The sequence below is a fragment of the Ipomoea triloba genome, chromosome 5 (assembly GCF_003576645.1).
Source record: "Ipomoea triloba cultivar NCNSP0323 chromosome 5, ASM357664v1".
In the NCBI taxonomy this organism is placed as follows: domain Eukaryota; kingdom Viridiplantae; phylum Streptophyta; class Magnoliopsida; order Solanales; family Convolvulaceae; genus Ipomoea; species Ipomoea triloba.
The window spans coordinates 2231014-2247298 of record NC_044920.1 but is presented as its reverse complement, the minus strand read 5'-3'; the positions used below and the strand labels follow the sequence as shown (position 1 = coordinate 2247298).

Here is a 16285-nt window from a genome sequence, read left to right as displayed (position 1 = left end):
AAATTGAAGCGAGAAACTACCTTTTAATATCTTTGAAATACATAATATTTTAAATTTTCAATTCTTTATTAATTTATTTAATCTTTTTTCTTAAACTAGGGATTTCTTTATCCACAAAAACCCATTCAACAATAATGGTTGAACCAAATGAACCCCAAGCAAATTAAACACCTAAAAGAAAGTCCATAGCTCCTATATCATAATCTCATTGCATGACGTTGTCATCTATGCTACCAACAATAATCGAATTGCAAATAACACACTACCAACAAAAAGAAAGAGAACAAATAGTAAAGATGAAAACAATGACAATGTTACTCAAAAGATAATTAAGAACACTTAGAAAAATTTAAATTAAAAGTAGTATTTATTTAGACTATCATTTTTAGACCAAATATTTAGACTATCGATTTTACAAGGTTGCAAACATTTATTTTAGTAATAATTATAATGAATTTTCTATATTATCTTGGATTCATATACTTTGAGTTAGATATTTAAATAAAAAAATTCGACATTCAATGACCCATGTATAAACTTCTCTTATATAATCTTGCATTGATATACTTTCAAATATTTATTTAAATATAAACATTGGACATTAACTCATTCGCGCAATGCGCGTATAAAACTAGTTATCTAATAATATACATTTAGTACACAAATACTGTACTTTTAATATAATATATTAAAAATATGCATCGTATTTAGAAAAAGTACATTATTTGAATACTGAAAATATATTATTTTATATAATATACATTTAGTACAAATATAATATATTTTTAATATATTAAAAATATACTTCTTTTATAGTCCACACAACAGAGAGTTAGAATGTAGTTGTTAGGATTGAGTATAGAAAATGCCGTAGATCAATCTACGTTGTTGTGGGCTAGTTAATTGAAGAAGAAAAGGAAGAAGATCTGTGGTGTGTGCAAGACACTGCCTTCAAGAGTGACTAGTGTATGTTAGGTTGTAGGGAAATTTTTTTTGAAATATATTTCAGGCATGGTACAATACAAAATTAATCTAAAGTTTGTGTCACATAAAATATTCTTAAAATCGCTCCGTTTCATCCTAAGAGTGTTAGGAGTGTGTCGATTTCACATGATACAATGAATTACTGTAATTTTTAAAAAGTTGTTTTTTTATTATTATTATAATTTGAGGTTATGTGTTTGTGTAAATTACATGGTTGAAAAAATCGCTAGGCGCTCGGGGAGCGCCTAGCGCCTAGGACGCCTAGCCGGGGATTAATCGGCGCCTAGGTGTCCGTGTATTTTTTATTTTATTTTTATTTTTTAAAAATTTGTTTAAGTATTTTTAATTTTTTAAAGTCTAATAATTATAAATTATATAATACTTTAATAGTTAATAATAAAATATTAAATATTAACCTAAAAAATATCTAAAGTTTGTGCAATTTAGGATTAAAATGGTTTCCAACGATTCTTATATAAGACTTACCATGCATCTTTCTTTGACACACCACACCACACTAATAATGGCTTTTCCCACTCTTTATTTCTTTTCCACTAAGCCTATCCTTTCTATGTATTTCTTCACTTTCTTGGTTCTACCATCTCCCTTCATTTCATCCGCCTCCAAGCTACCGGGGGGCAATAATGAAACAGACAAAGTTTCACTCCTTGAATTCAAGAAAATGATCATAGGTGATCCATTTGGTGTGATGGCCTCTTGGAATGAAACCATCCATTTCTGTGAATGGCATGGTGTTTTGTGTGGCCGCCGCCACATGAGAGTCGTGGTCGTAAATCTCACTTCCTTGAAATTGGTGGGATTAGTGCCTTCACACATTGGGAACTTGAGCTTTCTCAAGGCTTTGGATCTCCAAAACAATAGTTTTTCAGGTGACATCCCGCAAACTATTGGTCATTTGCATAGATTACAATTTTTGCTTTTGAACAATAACTCATTTAATGGGTTTATACCGTCAAATATTTCTGTATGTAAAAACCTACAAGTTTTAGATTTTTCACGCAACAATCTTGCGGGCAACATTCCATCAGAGATTGGCACCCTAACTAATCTTCGATTCCTTTCTTTTTATCACAACAACATTAGTGGTAAAATCCCTCATTCTCTTGGGAATCTTACACTACTTAATACTTTTGCTCTCTCCTTTAACACTTTATTTGGGGAAATACCTGATTCTCTATGTAGATTATCTGAACTACAAACGTTTATAGTTTTCGGAAATAATTTAAGTGGCACTATACCCCCTTCTTTGTTCAACCATTCATCCATGTTTGTTATTGATATGGGTGGAAATCACATAGGAGGGACTTTGCACCCCAACCTTTTTTTAAGTCTTCCCCACCTTTTATATTTTTCTATCTATGGGAACAATTTCATGGGAAGTATTCCTGTCACATTATCAAATGCAACACAAATGCAAATATTCGGTGTTACTGAAAACAAACTGACAGGAAAAGTTCCTAACCTTGGAAAGTTGCAAAAACTACAGAAATTCTTGGTCGGAGGTAATCATCTTGGGGAAGGGAATGTTTTTGGCTTGAACTTCCTTTCTTCATTAACCAATGCGACCAGCTTAGAGGTGTTGGAACTTGCTGGTAATAATTTTGGAGGTTTCTTGCCTACATCAATCACTAACCTTTCAACAAACCTTATACATCTTTCCCTTCACACCAATCAGATTTCAGGAAACATCCCAAGGGAGATTTCAAATCTCATCAGCTTGCAGACATTGCTATTGCATGACAATAAAATCAGCGGAGAAATTCCACCTGAGATTGGGTATCTTGGTAATCTGAGAATTTTGTTTTTATTTGAAAACAAATTTTTTGGAAAAATTCCATCTGCTTTAGGAAATCTAACCCTTTTATTAAAGCTTCGTTTAGGAAGAAACTACCTCCATGATACAATTCCTGCAAGTATGGGAAAATGTCAAAACCTAGAGTTGTTAGATCTTTCTTACAACAACCTTAGTGGTTACATCCCAAAGGAAGTTCTTAGCCTCTCATCTTTGTCAATTGCTTTGGATCTCTCTTACAATCAGTTGGTAGGTTCCATTCCAAAAGAGGTTGGATATTTGAAAAATCTAGGCTACTTGGATTTGTCCTATAATTCTTTGTCAGGCCCTATTCCACCGGAGTTTGGTAGTTGCGTTTCCTTGGAAATGTTGAATCTAACGAATAACAATCTTGAAGGCCCAATTCCATCAACTTTGGCAAATTTGAGGGCTATGCAATTCTTACAACTTTCTCACAACCATTTGACCGGTCAAATCCCAGCTTTCTTGAAAGATTTCAAACTTTTACAGAAATTGAATCTTTCATACAATGATTTTGAAGGAGCAGTACCAACCACAGGGATCTTCAACAACACAAGCTCAGTTTCAATTGCAGCAAATAAAAAGCTGTGAGGGGGCATACCTGAGCTGAACCTCCCTGAATGCAATACAACAAAGTCCAAAAAGAAGAATTCAGAAGGTTATTTGAAAATAGTAATTCCTCTGATTCTTGGGATTGTTGGGCTAACTGTTGTAGTGTTTATTCTCTGTCGTAGATGGTTAAGAAGACTAAGAAAAGGGCCGTTTCCTAATTTGATAGAAAACCCAATCTTAAGAGTGTCATATCATTCCCTCTTCAAGTGCACTAATGGGTTCTCTACAGAAAATTTACTAGGAGTTGGTGGTTACGGAACTGTATATAAGGGATGTTTTGATCATGATGGAACTGTTTTTGCAGTAAAAGTACTTGATCTTTTACTCCGTGGAGCTTCTCGAAGTTTTGTTGCTGAGTGTGAGGTGTTGAAAAACACCCGACACCGCAATCTTGTCAAGGTGCTAACTGCTTGCTCGGGGTTTGATCTTCAAGGAAATGATTTTAAGGCTATAGTTTACGAATACATGGATAATGGGAACCTTGAGAACTGGTTGCATTTTAATCCCCAAGAGAACTCCCAGATTGAAGACAATAGGAGGTTAAGTTTAGTTGAAATGCTAAACATTCTTACTGATGTGGCATGCGCTTTGGATTATCTTCATAATGACTGTGAACCTGCAATAATCCATTGCGATCTCAAGCCGAGTAATGTTCTCCTGGATAAAAGCATGACTGCACACGTAAGTGATTTTGGACTGGCAAGATTTGTACAAAAAAGGATTGAAAGCTCTTCATCAGACAACTATAGTTCTATTGGAGTACAAGGAACTATTGGATATGCACCTCCAGGTAAGTTTTATAATTTACACTAATGCCTAATAAAAACTTTTCCAATCTTCTTTCTACTTTCTAATGCATTTACTCTTTTTTTTTCTTTTTTTTTTTTTAATTCATTTTTGGAGTAGAATATGGTATGGGAAGCAGACCATCAAAAGCAGGTGATATATATAGCTTTGGCATACTAATCTTGGAAATGCTGACTGGGAAGAGACCTACACATGAATTGTTCCAAGATGGCTTAAACCTTCATAGCTATGCTAAGGCTGCTTTAGCAGACAGAGGAGTGGAGATTGCAGATCCCAAACTTCTCCAAGAAAGAGATGAACAGATTCAAATGTGCTTAGTTTGCATGATCAAAGTTGGGGTTGCTTGTTCTGTGGAATTCCCAGCCGATAGAATGAAGATTCGCGATGTTGTTGGTGAATTAAATAAAGCAAGGAAATCCTTCTTGAAGTAATCTGTCAGATTAATCTGTCTGGTATTCTTGGAGCTAGCAAGCTTAGGAGTCTGTTTCATAATATATTTTGTCTTTTCTGTCATTACAATCTGTGTTTGGTGTATTTGAAGAATTATTCTGGATATTGTTTTTAATTCTATTTCTCTATTTCCTTCTCAATTTCTTCTCTTTTCTGCTTAGCTTCTACAAATGATGCAGACACCTAGTTGTTTATGCATTAATTCCAAGAGTGGTCCTCCGACTGTGTTGATTTTCCAAAATTAGTCTCCGACTTTTAATTTGGCCAATTTAGGTCCCTTGACTTTCAAATTCTTTTCAATGTTGGTCCTTTCGTCAAATTTTGGTTAATTTGAGGTCAAATGAAGGGATAAAATTGTCCATTCACCTGTATAGTGTATTATTACTCGTATTTCTCATGTCCTATACTCTATATATATGAATATAATCTCAATCGAAGAACTTTGACTGAGATTATATGGCTTCGATTGAGACTTCGACTGAGATTATATTAATATATACAACATATAGAACAAGAGAAATACGAGTAATAATACACTAAACAGGTGAACGGATAATTTTACCCATTCATTTGACCTCAACTTAACCAAAATTTGATGAAATAACCAACATTGGAAAGAATTTGAAAGTCAAGGGACCCAAATTGTCAAAATTAAAAGTCGGGGACTAATTTTGGAAAATCAACATAGTTGGAGGACCATTGCTGGAATTAACTCTTTATAATTTTAATTGGATTGGATATTTAGCATCACTTTTGCAAAAATACCTGCCTAGGCGCTCCTAGACAGAGGCAAATTGCTCCCCCGGCGTCCGCCTAGCACCTAACTCGGCCTATTCGGCCAAGTTGGCGGCCGCCGTACGTATTTAATAATAATTTTCCAAAAAAAGACATACTTTGCTTTTTTTTTTTGAATACTACTGACTCTATTACAATGCAGTATATGTTCATAACTGCTTTCTCAACCTGAGGCTTGAACCCACCATCTCCCGTATAAAAGAAAGGGTTTGATGCCACTGGACTACAAGGTCCTTGGCGACATACTTTGCTTAATTGTTCTTCTTTTTTTTTTTGAACGGGAGGGGGAACCCAAAAACATACCACTGCAGCAGCTAGGATTTTAAGAAGACAAAGCGCTGCATACAACCACCAATTTGGTCAAGATCAATAGCGTTGCAGCAACACAGAGGTGGCTCATCAAACTCAATCCAATCAGAGAAGCACGAATTTTGCCAGCCTATCCGCCACTTGGTTCTGCTCACGATAAACATGGAAAACTCTGTCAACTCCTTGTTCCATGATCTTCTTCCTAAGAAAGTCAAAAGCGTGATCTTGTCCATTACTGGTCCAGGAGTTGTCATTTATGGAGTTGGCAATCCTCTCGCAATCAGTTTGGATTTCACAATCCATGTATCCCTTGCTTTTGGCCCACTGCACTCCCATTGTCAAGGCCTTCCATTCGGCTTCCAAAGCTGTTGTAGCACGAAACCTCTGAGCGCAACCAGCAATCCAGTTTCCATTCCTATCTCTTAGGACTCCGCCACCTCCAACTAGGTTGTCGCTGTGTTTGAAGCTACCATCAATGTTTAATATGTACCGAGCATTCGTTTTGGGCTGCCACTTCAGATTTTTGGAGCAATTTCGGCCATGGGTTCCTCCCGGAATATTGGCTCTGGTGAAAGCTCTTTTAATTTCTTGCCTTTGTTTTCCGATCCATTCCATTTTCATTTGGATAGTCCAGGCTTTTCCTTGAAAGATCATATCATTCCGCCACTTCCAAAGCCACCAAATAGTGATGGCGAAAGTATTCCTCCAGTTAGTATCCATTTTGTCACCTGCTTTGTCGTTAATATTGGCCGAAAACCAAGTGTCGAAGGACATGCTCTCTTGCCTTTGTCTTTCTTCTCTAGGAATCATTCTTTCCCAGATTTCTTTTGCAACTCTGCAGGTTCTAAAAACGTGTTCTCTATCTTCAATCCCTCCCCTACAAATGTGACATGTGTTATCCATAGTGAATCCCCTGCGAAATCTTTCATCATTTGTCATACTTTTCCGATGTTTTAAGAGCTAGAGGAAGGCACAGACTCTGCTAGGAATTTTGAGCTTCCAGATACTAGTCCAATCTTTGTCTAAATTGGTATTCCCTTCCTCCGATGCAGCCTTATAGGCTCTAGCCACCAAGAAGTTACCATTGGTTTGAACTTCTCTCACATTTTGTCTTGTATCCAGGCCTTCATAGATCAAGTCCTTACTACGGACGATGCCCTTCCAAAGGTTAGAGCAGCCCTGTTTTTCCTTCCACTCCTTTATGTCTTCATCCTTGTGATTATATTTTTTAGAGACAACAGAAGCCCAAAGTGTTTCTTTTTCTTTAATGAGTCTCCAACCCAATTTGGCCATAAAAGCCTTGTTCATATCCCTCATTCGTTTGATGCCGAGCCCTCCTCTGTCAGTGCTCCTAGTGATAGTCTTCCAGTTAATAAGATGTAAATGGTTTTCATTCTTGCTCCCATTCCATAGAAATGATCTAATTTTCTTTTCAATTTCATCGCAAACCCCTTCCGGGAGCCACATGGATTGCATGGTGTAAAAAGGTATAGAGGAGAGGACACTTTGTACCAGCACACGTCTACTAGCAAAGGATAGCATTTTTGCCTTCCATCCTTCCAATCTATCATTTATTCTATTCATGATTTGAGATAACAAATCCTTGTTTACTCGTTTGTGGATTGCAGGAACTCCCAAGTATATTCCAAAGTTGTCAGTAGCTCTTATGCCAATTTCATGGGTGATATTCTGAGCTTTCTCCTTCTCAACGTTGTTAGAGAAGAACACCTGAGATTTCTGAAAATTGACCTTTTGACCCGAGGCGTTACAAAACTGATCAAGACAGGATTTCTCCACCTTGACCTGTTCAACTGTAGCTTATGCAAACAACACCAAATCATCAGCAAAAAAAGATGGGTGAGAGTGGGACCATACCTGGATAATTTAATTCCCCGCAAAGCTCCTCTTCTGGCATTTTCCTTTATGATATGACTTAATCTTTCCATGCACATAACAAAGATGTACGGGGATATTGAATCTCCCTGTCTAATTCCCCTTTCGGGTTTGATCCACTCAAGTTGTTCTCCGTTCCAAATAATAGCTAGTTTAGAAGATTCAATGCATTGCATAAACATTTGAATCCAACTGTGATCAAAACCAACATCCATGAGAGTCTCCCTAATGAAATGCCAGGAGATGCGGTCATAAGCTTTTTCAACGTCAATTTTAATAACCATTTGTCCCACAACTCCCGTCTTTTTTTTCATAGAGTGCAGTGTCTCTTGGAAAATCACAATGTTATCAGTTATCTGTCTTTCCGGGACGAAGCTGCTCTGCTCAAGGCCAATCACTTGACGAACAATCTCCTTAATTCTATTGGTTAGGACCTTAGTTATTACCTTGTAGGCTACATTGCAGAGACTGATCGGACGAAACTGTGAAGGTTTTACAGGATTTTTGACCTTCGGAATGAGGGCAACAAGTGTACCCTTCTCGGTATTAGCCCTTCATCGAAGAATAAGCTACTTAACTCAGCAAGGAAAACTTCCAGTTCGGCATATTCCGAACTTGGCATACTTTCAGTTCAGCATACTCTGAACTCAGTACAATTCCAAACTTGGCATACTTCCAGTTCAGCATACTCTGGACTCAGGACACTTCCCAACTCGATACACTTCCAATTCGGCATACTTCCGATCAGCATACTTCTAGTTGAGAATCATAGGACTTCTATACAGAGATTGTACCCTTCTCGTTTGATACATATTACTTCATTGTAACCGATACTTTGAATTTTGAATATATACAATTCAAGTTTTTCGCGCTTACAGAGTCTAATTACTTTTTCGCTAAAAGTATTTTATCCTTTTCCAAAAAAAAAAAAAAAGTATTGGCACTTTTAATTTATAAATAATTACTCCGTATATTATTACTTGCAAACAAATATAGTTTGCTCAATCGTTAAAATTTCATAAGCTCAACATGTATACTTTAAATAAATAAACTTATATTTTAAATTTAATAATAATTTTGTTAAAAAGACATACTTGCTCAATTGTTCTTAAGTCTTCTTTTTGAGTACTATTGACCATGGTATATATATATATACTTTCTCAATCTACTATAGTCTAACAAGTCAATATTGCACCCACTGAAGTTTGAACCCATGACCTCCCATTTAGAAAAGTCAGTTTATGTCGCTTGAACTTTTAATTAACACAGCTAAGTTTTTCTTTTGGTATTCTGTCAAAAATTGTTTTGATAATGAAAGTATCTGAATATATAGTGTCGATTTCACAAATGACCATTTAAATGGTGTCTTAATTTGTGAACCAAAATTCACGCCGAAGAATAGTGTAAATAAATGAACAAGATTAATCTAATGGGAAAAAGGGTCTACAATTTCATAAGTACAGAATATGTATTGCCGTGTAATTGGCTTCTATCTATCTTTTCCGATAATTAAGGTTTTCTTTTCTTCATCAATTGTAAACATACATTAATTACAAATTTAACAACTTCAAAATATCTTCTCCCAAAACTTCAAAATATCCCATGAGAGTAGTGGGGGATTTCGTTGAATCATGTGTACACAAAACAAAATGTGATGACCGATCTAATAGCTAAGCATGCAAGCCAGATGATTAGTAGCTAGGTACATCGTGCATTGTGTGTTTGAAATATTAGATTGTTTGCATTGATATACTAGTTCGCACGTTCTCATTTAAAAAATAGTGGTTCTCAGTCGGCCGAGTTAGGCGCTAGGCGGCTGCCTAGGCGGTCGGCCACCTAGGCGGACGCCTAGAGAGCCCTAGCGCCTAGGCGGACGCCTAGAGAGCAATTCGCATCGATCTAGGAGCACCTAGCGTCGCCTAAGCGGGGATTTTTGCAACAGTGGATAAAATAGTCATGATTATAAAAGACATTATTATATTCATATACAAAATAAATTTGATCTCACGCCATTTTTTTTTTTGGGTTTTTGCCCAAGGTATCCCTCCAGCCGACAGCTAGAAGAGTCTGATTATAAAAGACATTATTATATTCATATACAAAATTGGTGCTAGTAAAATTTGATCTCACGCCATTTTTTTTTTTTGGTTTTTGCCCAAGGTATCCCTCCAGCCGACAGCTAGAAGGTAGGGGACTGGCCAAATGGTTTGTTCCATTCACCTGGGTGGGGATCGAACCCCCAACCTCATGCTTAAGAGACGAGGTGCTGAACCACCACGCCAACCATGTTGGTTGTCTCACGCCATTTTATGTCATATCCAAGGTTACAACCAACTGAGTTACTCAATTCTTTATTAATTTATATATAAATATTGATTTTATACACTATTTTACTGCTAATGTGTATATATACACATACATATACATATATAAAGTGGGTGGGGGTGAGAGGGGGGGGGTGCAGTTGCCCCACTGCCCCCCATTGTAGCTCCGCCCATTGGGCATCAATACTGTATTTTTTTGCTCATTATACAAATACTAATAACAATAAATATTTTTAAATAAAAAATAATTTTTTTATCAATTTCTAAATAAACGATTTAAAAAAAAAACTAAATTGTTACATGCTGTTTTTTTCATTTTTTAGATCTAGATGTCTTCAACAAAAAACAAGTCACACAAGAGTCAAACTTGAAACTTTGTGGTTACCAAGTTAATTGTCTTATCAACTTGACTGAAATTTTTCGGGTTGATATGTACTTACAAATGCAAGGGCACACCTTAATGAGTTATTAGTTGTTTTAGTTGTTCTGCTTCTACAAACTGTATTCGCATGATTTAATTGATAAAAGTAGGTAATAAAGGTTTGTGTAAAGTTTAACATTTTTTTTGAATGATGTGGGTAGCCTGTAGTTATGGTTGAAAAAATTGCTAGGCGCTCCTCGGACGTCCAGGGATACCTAGCGTCTAGGATTAATCGGCATCTAGGCACCCGTGTATTTTTTATTTTATTTTTTATTTTTTAAAAAATTTGTTTAAAGTTCTTTAATTTTTTTAGGACTTGATAATTATAAATTATTTAATACTTTAATAATTAATACTAAAATATTAAATATTAACCTAAAAACTATCTAGAGTTTGAACAATTTAGGATTATTTCGCTCAAAACGATGTCGTTTTGAGTGAAATAACACATTTAAATAAAAAGAAAACAATAGGTAATCGACCAGCTAGGCAACCTAGTCGGTGTCTAAGATGCCTAGGCGGTCAGCACCTAGGCGGCCACCTTGACCACCGATTATGGTGATACGCTACGCGGTCAGCTAGCGCCTAGGCGCCAATTAATTCGTGCCTAAGCGAAAGTTTTGCAACACTGCGGGTTGTAGCCACTATTCAAGGTTGCGCATGGGTAAAGTTACCCAATATAGTTACAATTCAACTAGTTTATTGTTAGGCTAAGCTATTAAACGAAAGTGTTGATAGTATGTTTAATTTAAGGATAACTTTTCTTTTTTAAAAAATACATATTTTATTACGGTTTTATTTAATTGACCACACTTCTGGGCTATGCAATAGAACTCGGTTGGTTGTAACGAAATTTGCTGACCATGTTGAAGGAAGCATATTGGCAGGACCTAATGCTGAAACAAAGGTATTAATAGCTTGAATGACTATCACCCATCAGACCCAATATTGCCTTTTAAGTTCAAAAGAAGACAGTTTTCACTTATGTTGTCATATGCAATTACTATCAACAAAAGTGAAGGGCAAACAATATCAAATGTTGGATTGATACTAAAGAAACCAGTTGTTGTCCATGGTCAATTATATGTGGTTGCATCAATAATAAGTCAACTAGACAGACTCAAAATTTTAGTTTGCGATGAATCAAAAAATATTTGTACTTTTACTACTAATGTAATTTACAAAGAGGTTTTTAATAATTGTAATTTGTGCTTTAAATAATATTATCTCTTCTCATTCTTATTTTATAGCAATACTTCATTTAATTTATATAATATTAGTCGGTGCTTCACACGAGTCAATAGCTAGTTCATACTAAAATACATATTTTAGCTAAAGTTGTTTATACATTTGATCTATTTTAATATTAATTTTACTCAAGAAAAAATATATACACGATAGTTGGTCTTTCAAATGCATAATTTATAGTAGACATACTATAAGTAAAGTTTTTTTAGTTATTTTAGTTTTAATAGAATAACATTTTTTTGTCAAAAAAGAGTCCTTCATGCCAATTCTAAAGATCGATGGTCGAGCAATTTATCTTTTGATTAGCGAATTGGACGGCTCACAATTTTGCTAAGGCTGCAGTCCGTTTTTAAAGCGGGTTGTTCGGAGTGGTTTGATAACCCTTCCCTATCATTGTAATGTTCTTTTTCTTTTTTTGGTAAATCCACTGGGTTCGGGTCCACCCAGTCACTTGTGGGAATCGAACCCGGGTTCTCTCGAAATTCTTCCCCACAAAGAAAGCTCATTTGCCACTTGTGCTACTACATTGGATTATCATTGTAATGTTCCGACTTTGGACCTGGATTAAATATAACTTGTGGTTTGGTTTCAAAAAAAAAAAATGGTTGTCTGTTTCTCACAAGTTTTGGATAGATATGATAAATTGATAATGCTTCTTTTACTTTCAAGTCTTCTTTCATTCATACTTCTTTTGTAAAACACACATTCCGTAGCACGGCATTAAAGTTAATTTTACACTAGTATATATATGTTGACTTTGACGAAAATTGTCACATCTTAAATTATTAAGTTTCCATCTTTCAAGGAATACGCATTTTCTTGGTTAATTTATTTTAGTAATAACAATATCTACATAAACGGTGTGGGTCTAACATTATAAGTAGGCTTATGGTAGCAATCAGCAATGTGGCATACATACACAAACAGCACTTCCTACTATCTCCCCTTCGCACACCACTTTGATATAATGGCTTTTCCAACTCTCTATTTGATTTCCACCAAGTTTGTCATTTTGTTGTGTTTCCTTAGCTTATTGCTGGTTTCTTGTACCTCTAGGTTACTAGGTAATGAAACAGACAAAGTTTCACTTCTTGAATTCAAGAAAATGATCAAAGATGATCCATTTGGCGTCATGGCCTCGTGGAATGAAACCATCCATTTTTGTGAATGGTTTGGTGTTTCTTGCTCCCGTCGCCACCAGAGAGTCACATCCATAAACCTCAAGTCTCTTAAGCTTGTGGGATCAATGCCTTCACACATTGGAAACATAAGCTTTCTTAGGGTTCTGGCCCTCCAAAACAATAGTTTCTCAGGTGAAATCCCGCCAGAGATAAAAAAATTGCATAGGATGCAAATTTTGTATTTGAACAATAACTCTTTCAGTGGAGTTGTACCATCAAACATTTCTGCTTGCCAAAGCTTGAATGAGGCAAATTTCGCACACAACAATCTCACAGGCAACATTCCATCAGACCTCGGCACCTTAACAAATCTTCAAAGTATTCATTTTTCTCGCAACAACTTTTTCGGTAAAATCCCTCGTTCTCTTGGAAATCTTTCGTTGCTGTATGACATAGTTTTCTCCATCAACAACTTGTCAGGGGAAATACCCAACTCTCTATGTAGATTACCAAGACTACAATACTTTGCGTTTGCTGAAAACAATTTGATTGGCACTATACCCCCGTCTCTATTCAACCATTCATCCATGTTGGTTATTGATGTGTCTGGAAATCAATTAGGGGGGACTTTGAACCCTAACCTTTTTGTCACTCTTCCCCACCTTTTCTTTTTTTCTATTTCTGGGAACAATTTCATTGGAAGTATTCCTATCACATTATCAAATGCAACAAACATGCAGATTTTCAGTGCTAATGTAAACAATTTGACAGGAAAAGTTCCTAACCTTGGAAAGTTGCAAAAACTAAGGAACTTCTTAGCTGGATGTAATAATCTTGGGGAAGGGAATGTTTTTGACTTGAACTTCCTATCTTCATTGACCAATGCAACCAGCTTAGAGTGGTTGAACCTTGGAGAGAATAATTTTGGAGGTTTCTTGCCTACATCAATCACTAATCTTTCAAGAAACCTTAGATATTTCACCATTCACGCCAATCAGGTTTCTGGAAACATCCCAAGGGGGATTTCTAATCTCATCAGCTTGCAAACATTAGGATTGTATAACAACAAAATCAGTGGACAAATTCCACCTGAGATTGGGTTTCTTAGTAATCTAAGAATATTGTTTTTATATGGAAACAATATTATTGGAAAAATTCCATCTTCATTAGGAAATCTTACACTTCTGTTAAAGCTTGATATTGGTGAAAACTACCTCCATGATAAAATTCCTGTGAGTCTCGGGAAATGTCAAAACCTAGAGTCGTTAAGTCTTGCTCACAACAACCTTAGTGGGTACATCCCTAAGGAAGTTCTTAAGCTCTCATCCTTGTCATTGTATTTGGGTCTCTCTTACAATCAATTCATAGGTTCCATTCCAAAAGAGATTGGATTTTTGATAAATCTAGGCATTTTGGATATGTCTTATAATTCATTGTTTGGCCCTATTCCCCCTGAGCTTGGTAGTTGCATTTACTTGGAAGCCTTGAATCTAATGAATAACAATCTTGAAGGCTCAATTCCATCAACTTTGGAAAATCTGAGGGGTATGCAATTCTTACAACTTTCTCACAACCATTTGACAGGTCAAATCCCAGCTTTCTTTAATGACTTTAGGTTTTTAGAGAATTTGAATCTTTCATACAATGATTTTGAAGGAGCAGTACCTACAATAGGAATCTTCAACAACACAAACTCTGTTACTATTGTAGCAAATAGAAAACTCTGTGGGGGCATACCTCAGCTGAACCTCCCTGGATGCAACACTACAAAGTCCAAAAAGAAGAATTCAAAAGGTTATTTGAAAATAGTAATTCCTCTGATTCTTGGGATTGTTGGGCTAACTGTTGTAGTGTTTATTCTCTGTCTTAGATGGTTAAAAAGACAAAGAAAAGGACCCTTCCCTAATTTGATAGAAGACCCAATCTTAAGAGTGTCATATCATTCCCTCCTCAAGTCCACTAATGGGTTCTCTCGAGAAAATTTACTTGGTGTTGGTGGTTTTGGAGCTGTATATAGAGGATGTTTTGATCATGATGGAACTACTTTTGCAGTCAAGGTAATTGATCTTTTGCGTCATGGAGCTTCCAGAAGTTTTGTAGCTGAGTGTGAGATATTGAAAAACACCAGACACCGTAATCTTGTCAAGGTGCTAACTGCTTGCTCGGGGTTTGATCTTCAAGGAAATGATTTCATGGCATTAGTTTACGAGTACATGGATAATGGGAACCTTGAGAACTGGTTGCATTTTAGTTCCCAAGATACTTCCGAGATTGAAGAGAATAGGAGGTTAAGTTTTTCTCAAAAGTTAAACATTCTCATTGATGTGGCCAACTCTTTGGATTATCTTCATAACCATTGTGAACCTGCAATAATCCATTGTGATCTCAAGCCAAGCAATATTCTCCTCGATGAAAGCATGACAGCACATGTAAGTGATTTTGGATTAGCAAGATTTGTGCAACAAAAGATTCAATGTTTTTCAGAAAATCACAGTTCCAATGGAGGAGTACGAGGAACTGTTGGTTATGCACCACCGGGTAAGTATGCATTATATGCAATGACATGAATGCTTCAAATTTTCTCCTCTTTTTACATTTGGATTTAAAAATTCATTTTTTTTGAGCAGAATATGGCTTTGGAAGTAGGCCATCAAAAGCAGGTGATGTATATAGCTTAGGCATACTAATCTTAGAAATGCTTGCTGGGAGGAGACCAACAGATGAATTGTTCAAAGATGGCTTAAACCTTCATGGCTATGCTAAAGTTGCTTTACCAGACAGAGGAATGGAGATTGTAGATCCAAAAATTGTTCAAGAAAGAGATGACAACTTTCAAATGTGCTTAGTTTCAATGATCACAATAGGGGTTGCTTGTTCTGTGGAATCTCCGGCGGATAGAATGAACATTCATGATGTTGTGAGTGAATTAAATAAAGCAAAGAAATCCTTAGCTTGTAAGGTTAGTTAGGAAAATAAGTGGCATGATGTTCTTGTAACAAAGAACAAAAGCCTAAAGTTCTTGATTACTAGAGCAAATTTGGTTGGATTAAGCTTAGAATAAGAATTGTATTCTATCCTGTTAAAATTTTATTCTGTAAATCAAACACGCTATGTTTTATATGTCGAGAAAAATGCAAATGAAACATCGTAAACTCCATTGCAATGGAAGTGGAACTAACCTTGGTGCTCTGTTCTTGAGTTAAAGCTGCATCTTGAATTCATGGTAGGATTACTAGGATATATGATGGTTTGCTTTATCGGATCGTAATTTCAGAACTGATTAATTTAATTTAAATCTATCTTTGTTAGTCCACCAAAACTATTCTGAAATTCCTTGTTGCTTTTACAGGGTATTTACAAATAATATATACTCCAATTGCGATATCAATATCTAATTTAAGAAGAACCTTGAGAACTAGTTGCATTTTAGTCCCCAAGAGAACTCTAAGATTGAAGGGAACATTAAGTTTTTTTCAAAGGGTACTTT

The 16285-nt window shown here is 35.8% G+C and overlaps 2 protein-coding genes across 2 annotated transcripts; both read left to right on the top strand.

Moving 5' to 3' along the window:
* Nucleotides 1-1507: 1507 nt before the first annotated feature.
* LOC116019645 (probable LRR receptor-like serine/threonine-protein kinase At3g47570) lies at nt 1508-4790 on the top strand. The gene is made up of 3 exons (XM_031259930.1): nt 1508-3405; nt 3553-4220; nt 4337-4790. Exons 1-3 carry the CDS (start codon nt 1508-1510, stop codon nt 4666-4668), a joined length of 2898 nt encoding a protein of 965 aa, XP_031115790.1. The 3' UTR covers nt 4669-4790.
* A 7854-nt stretch (nt 4791-12644) lies between these two features.
* On the top strand, nt 12645-16034 carry LOC116019642 (probable LRR receptor-like serine/threonine-protein kinase At3g47570). Its single transcript, XM_031259918.1, has 3 exons — nt 12645-15336; nt 15426-15757; nt 16026-16034. Exons 1-3 carry the CDS (start codon nt 12645-12647, stop codon nt 16032-16034), a joined length of 3033 nt encoding a protein of 1010 aa, XP_031115778.1.
* Nucleotides 16035-16285: the final 251 nt, after the last annotated feature.

Coding starts and splice junctions, on each gene's coding strand:
- LOC116019645 (XM_031259930.1), top strand. CDS start 1,508: ATGGCTTTTCCCACTCTTTATTTCTTTTCCACTAAGCCTATCCTTTCT. Junction 3,406..3,552: donor ATTGCAGCAAATAAAAAGCT/GTGAGGGGGCAT, acceptor TCTCTGTCGTAG/ATGGTTAAGAAGACTAAGAA. Junction 4,221..4,336: donor TATTGGATATGCACCTCCAG/GTAAGTTTTATA, acceptor TTTTTGGAGTAG/AATATGGTATGGGAAGCAGA.
- LOC116019642 (XM_031259918.1), top strand. CDS start 12,645: ATGGCTTTTCCAACTCTCTATTTGATTTCCACCAAGTTTGTCATTTTG. Junction 15,337..15,425: donor TGTTGGTTATGCACCACCGG/GTAAGTATGCAT, acceptor TTTTTTGAGCAG/AATATGGCTTTGGAAGTAGG.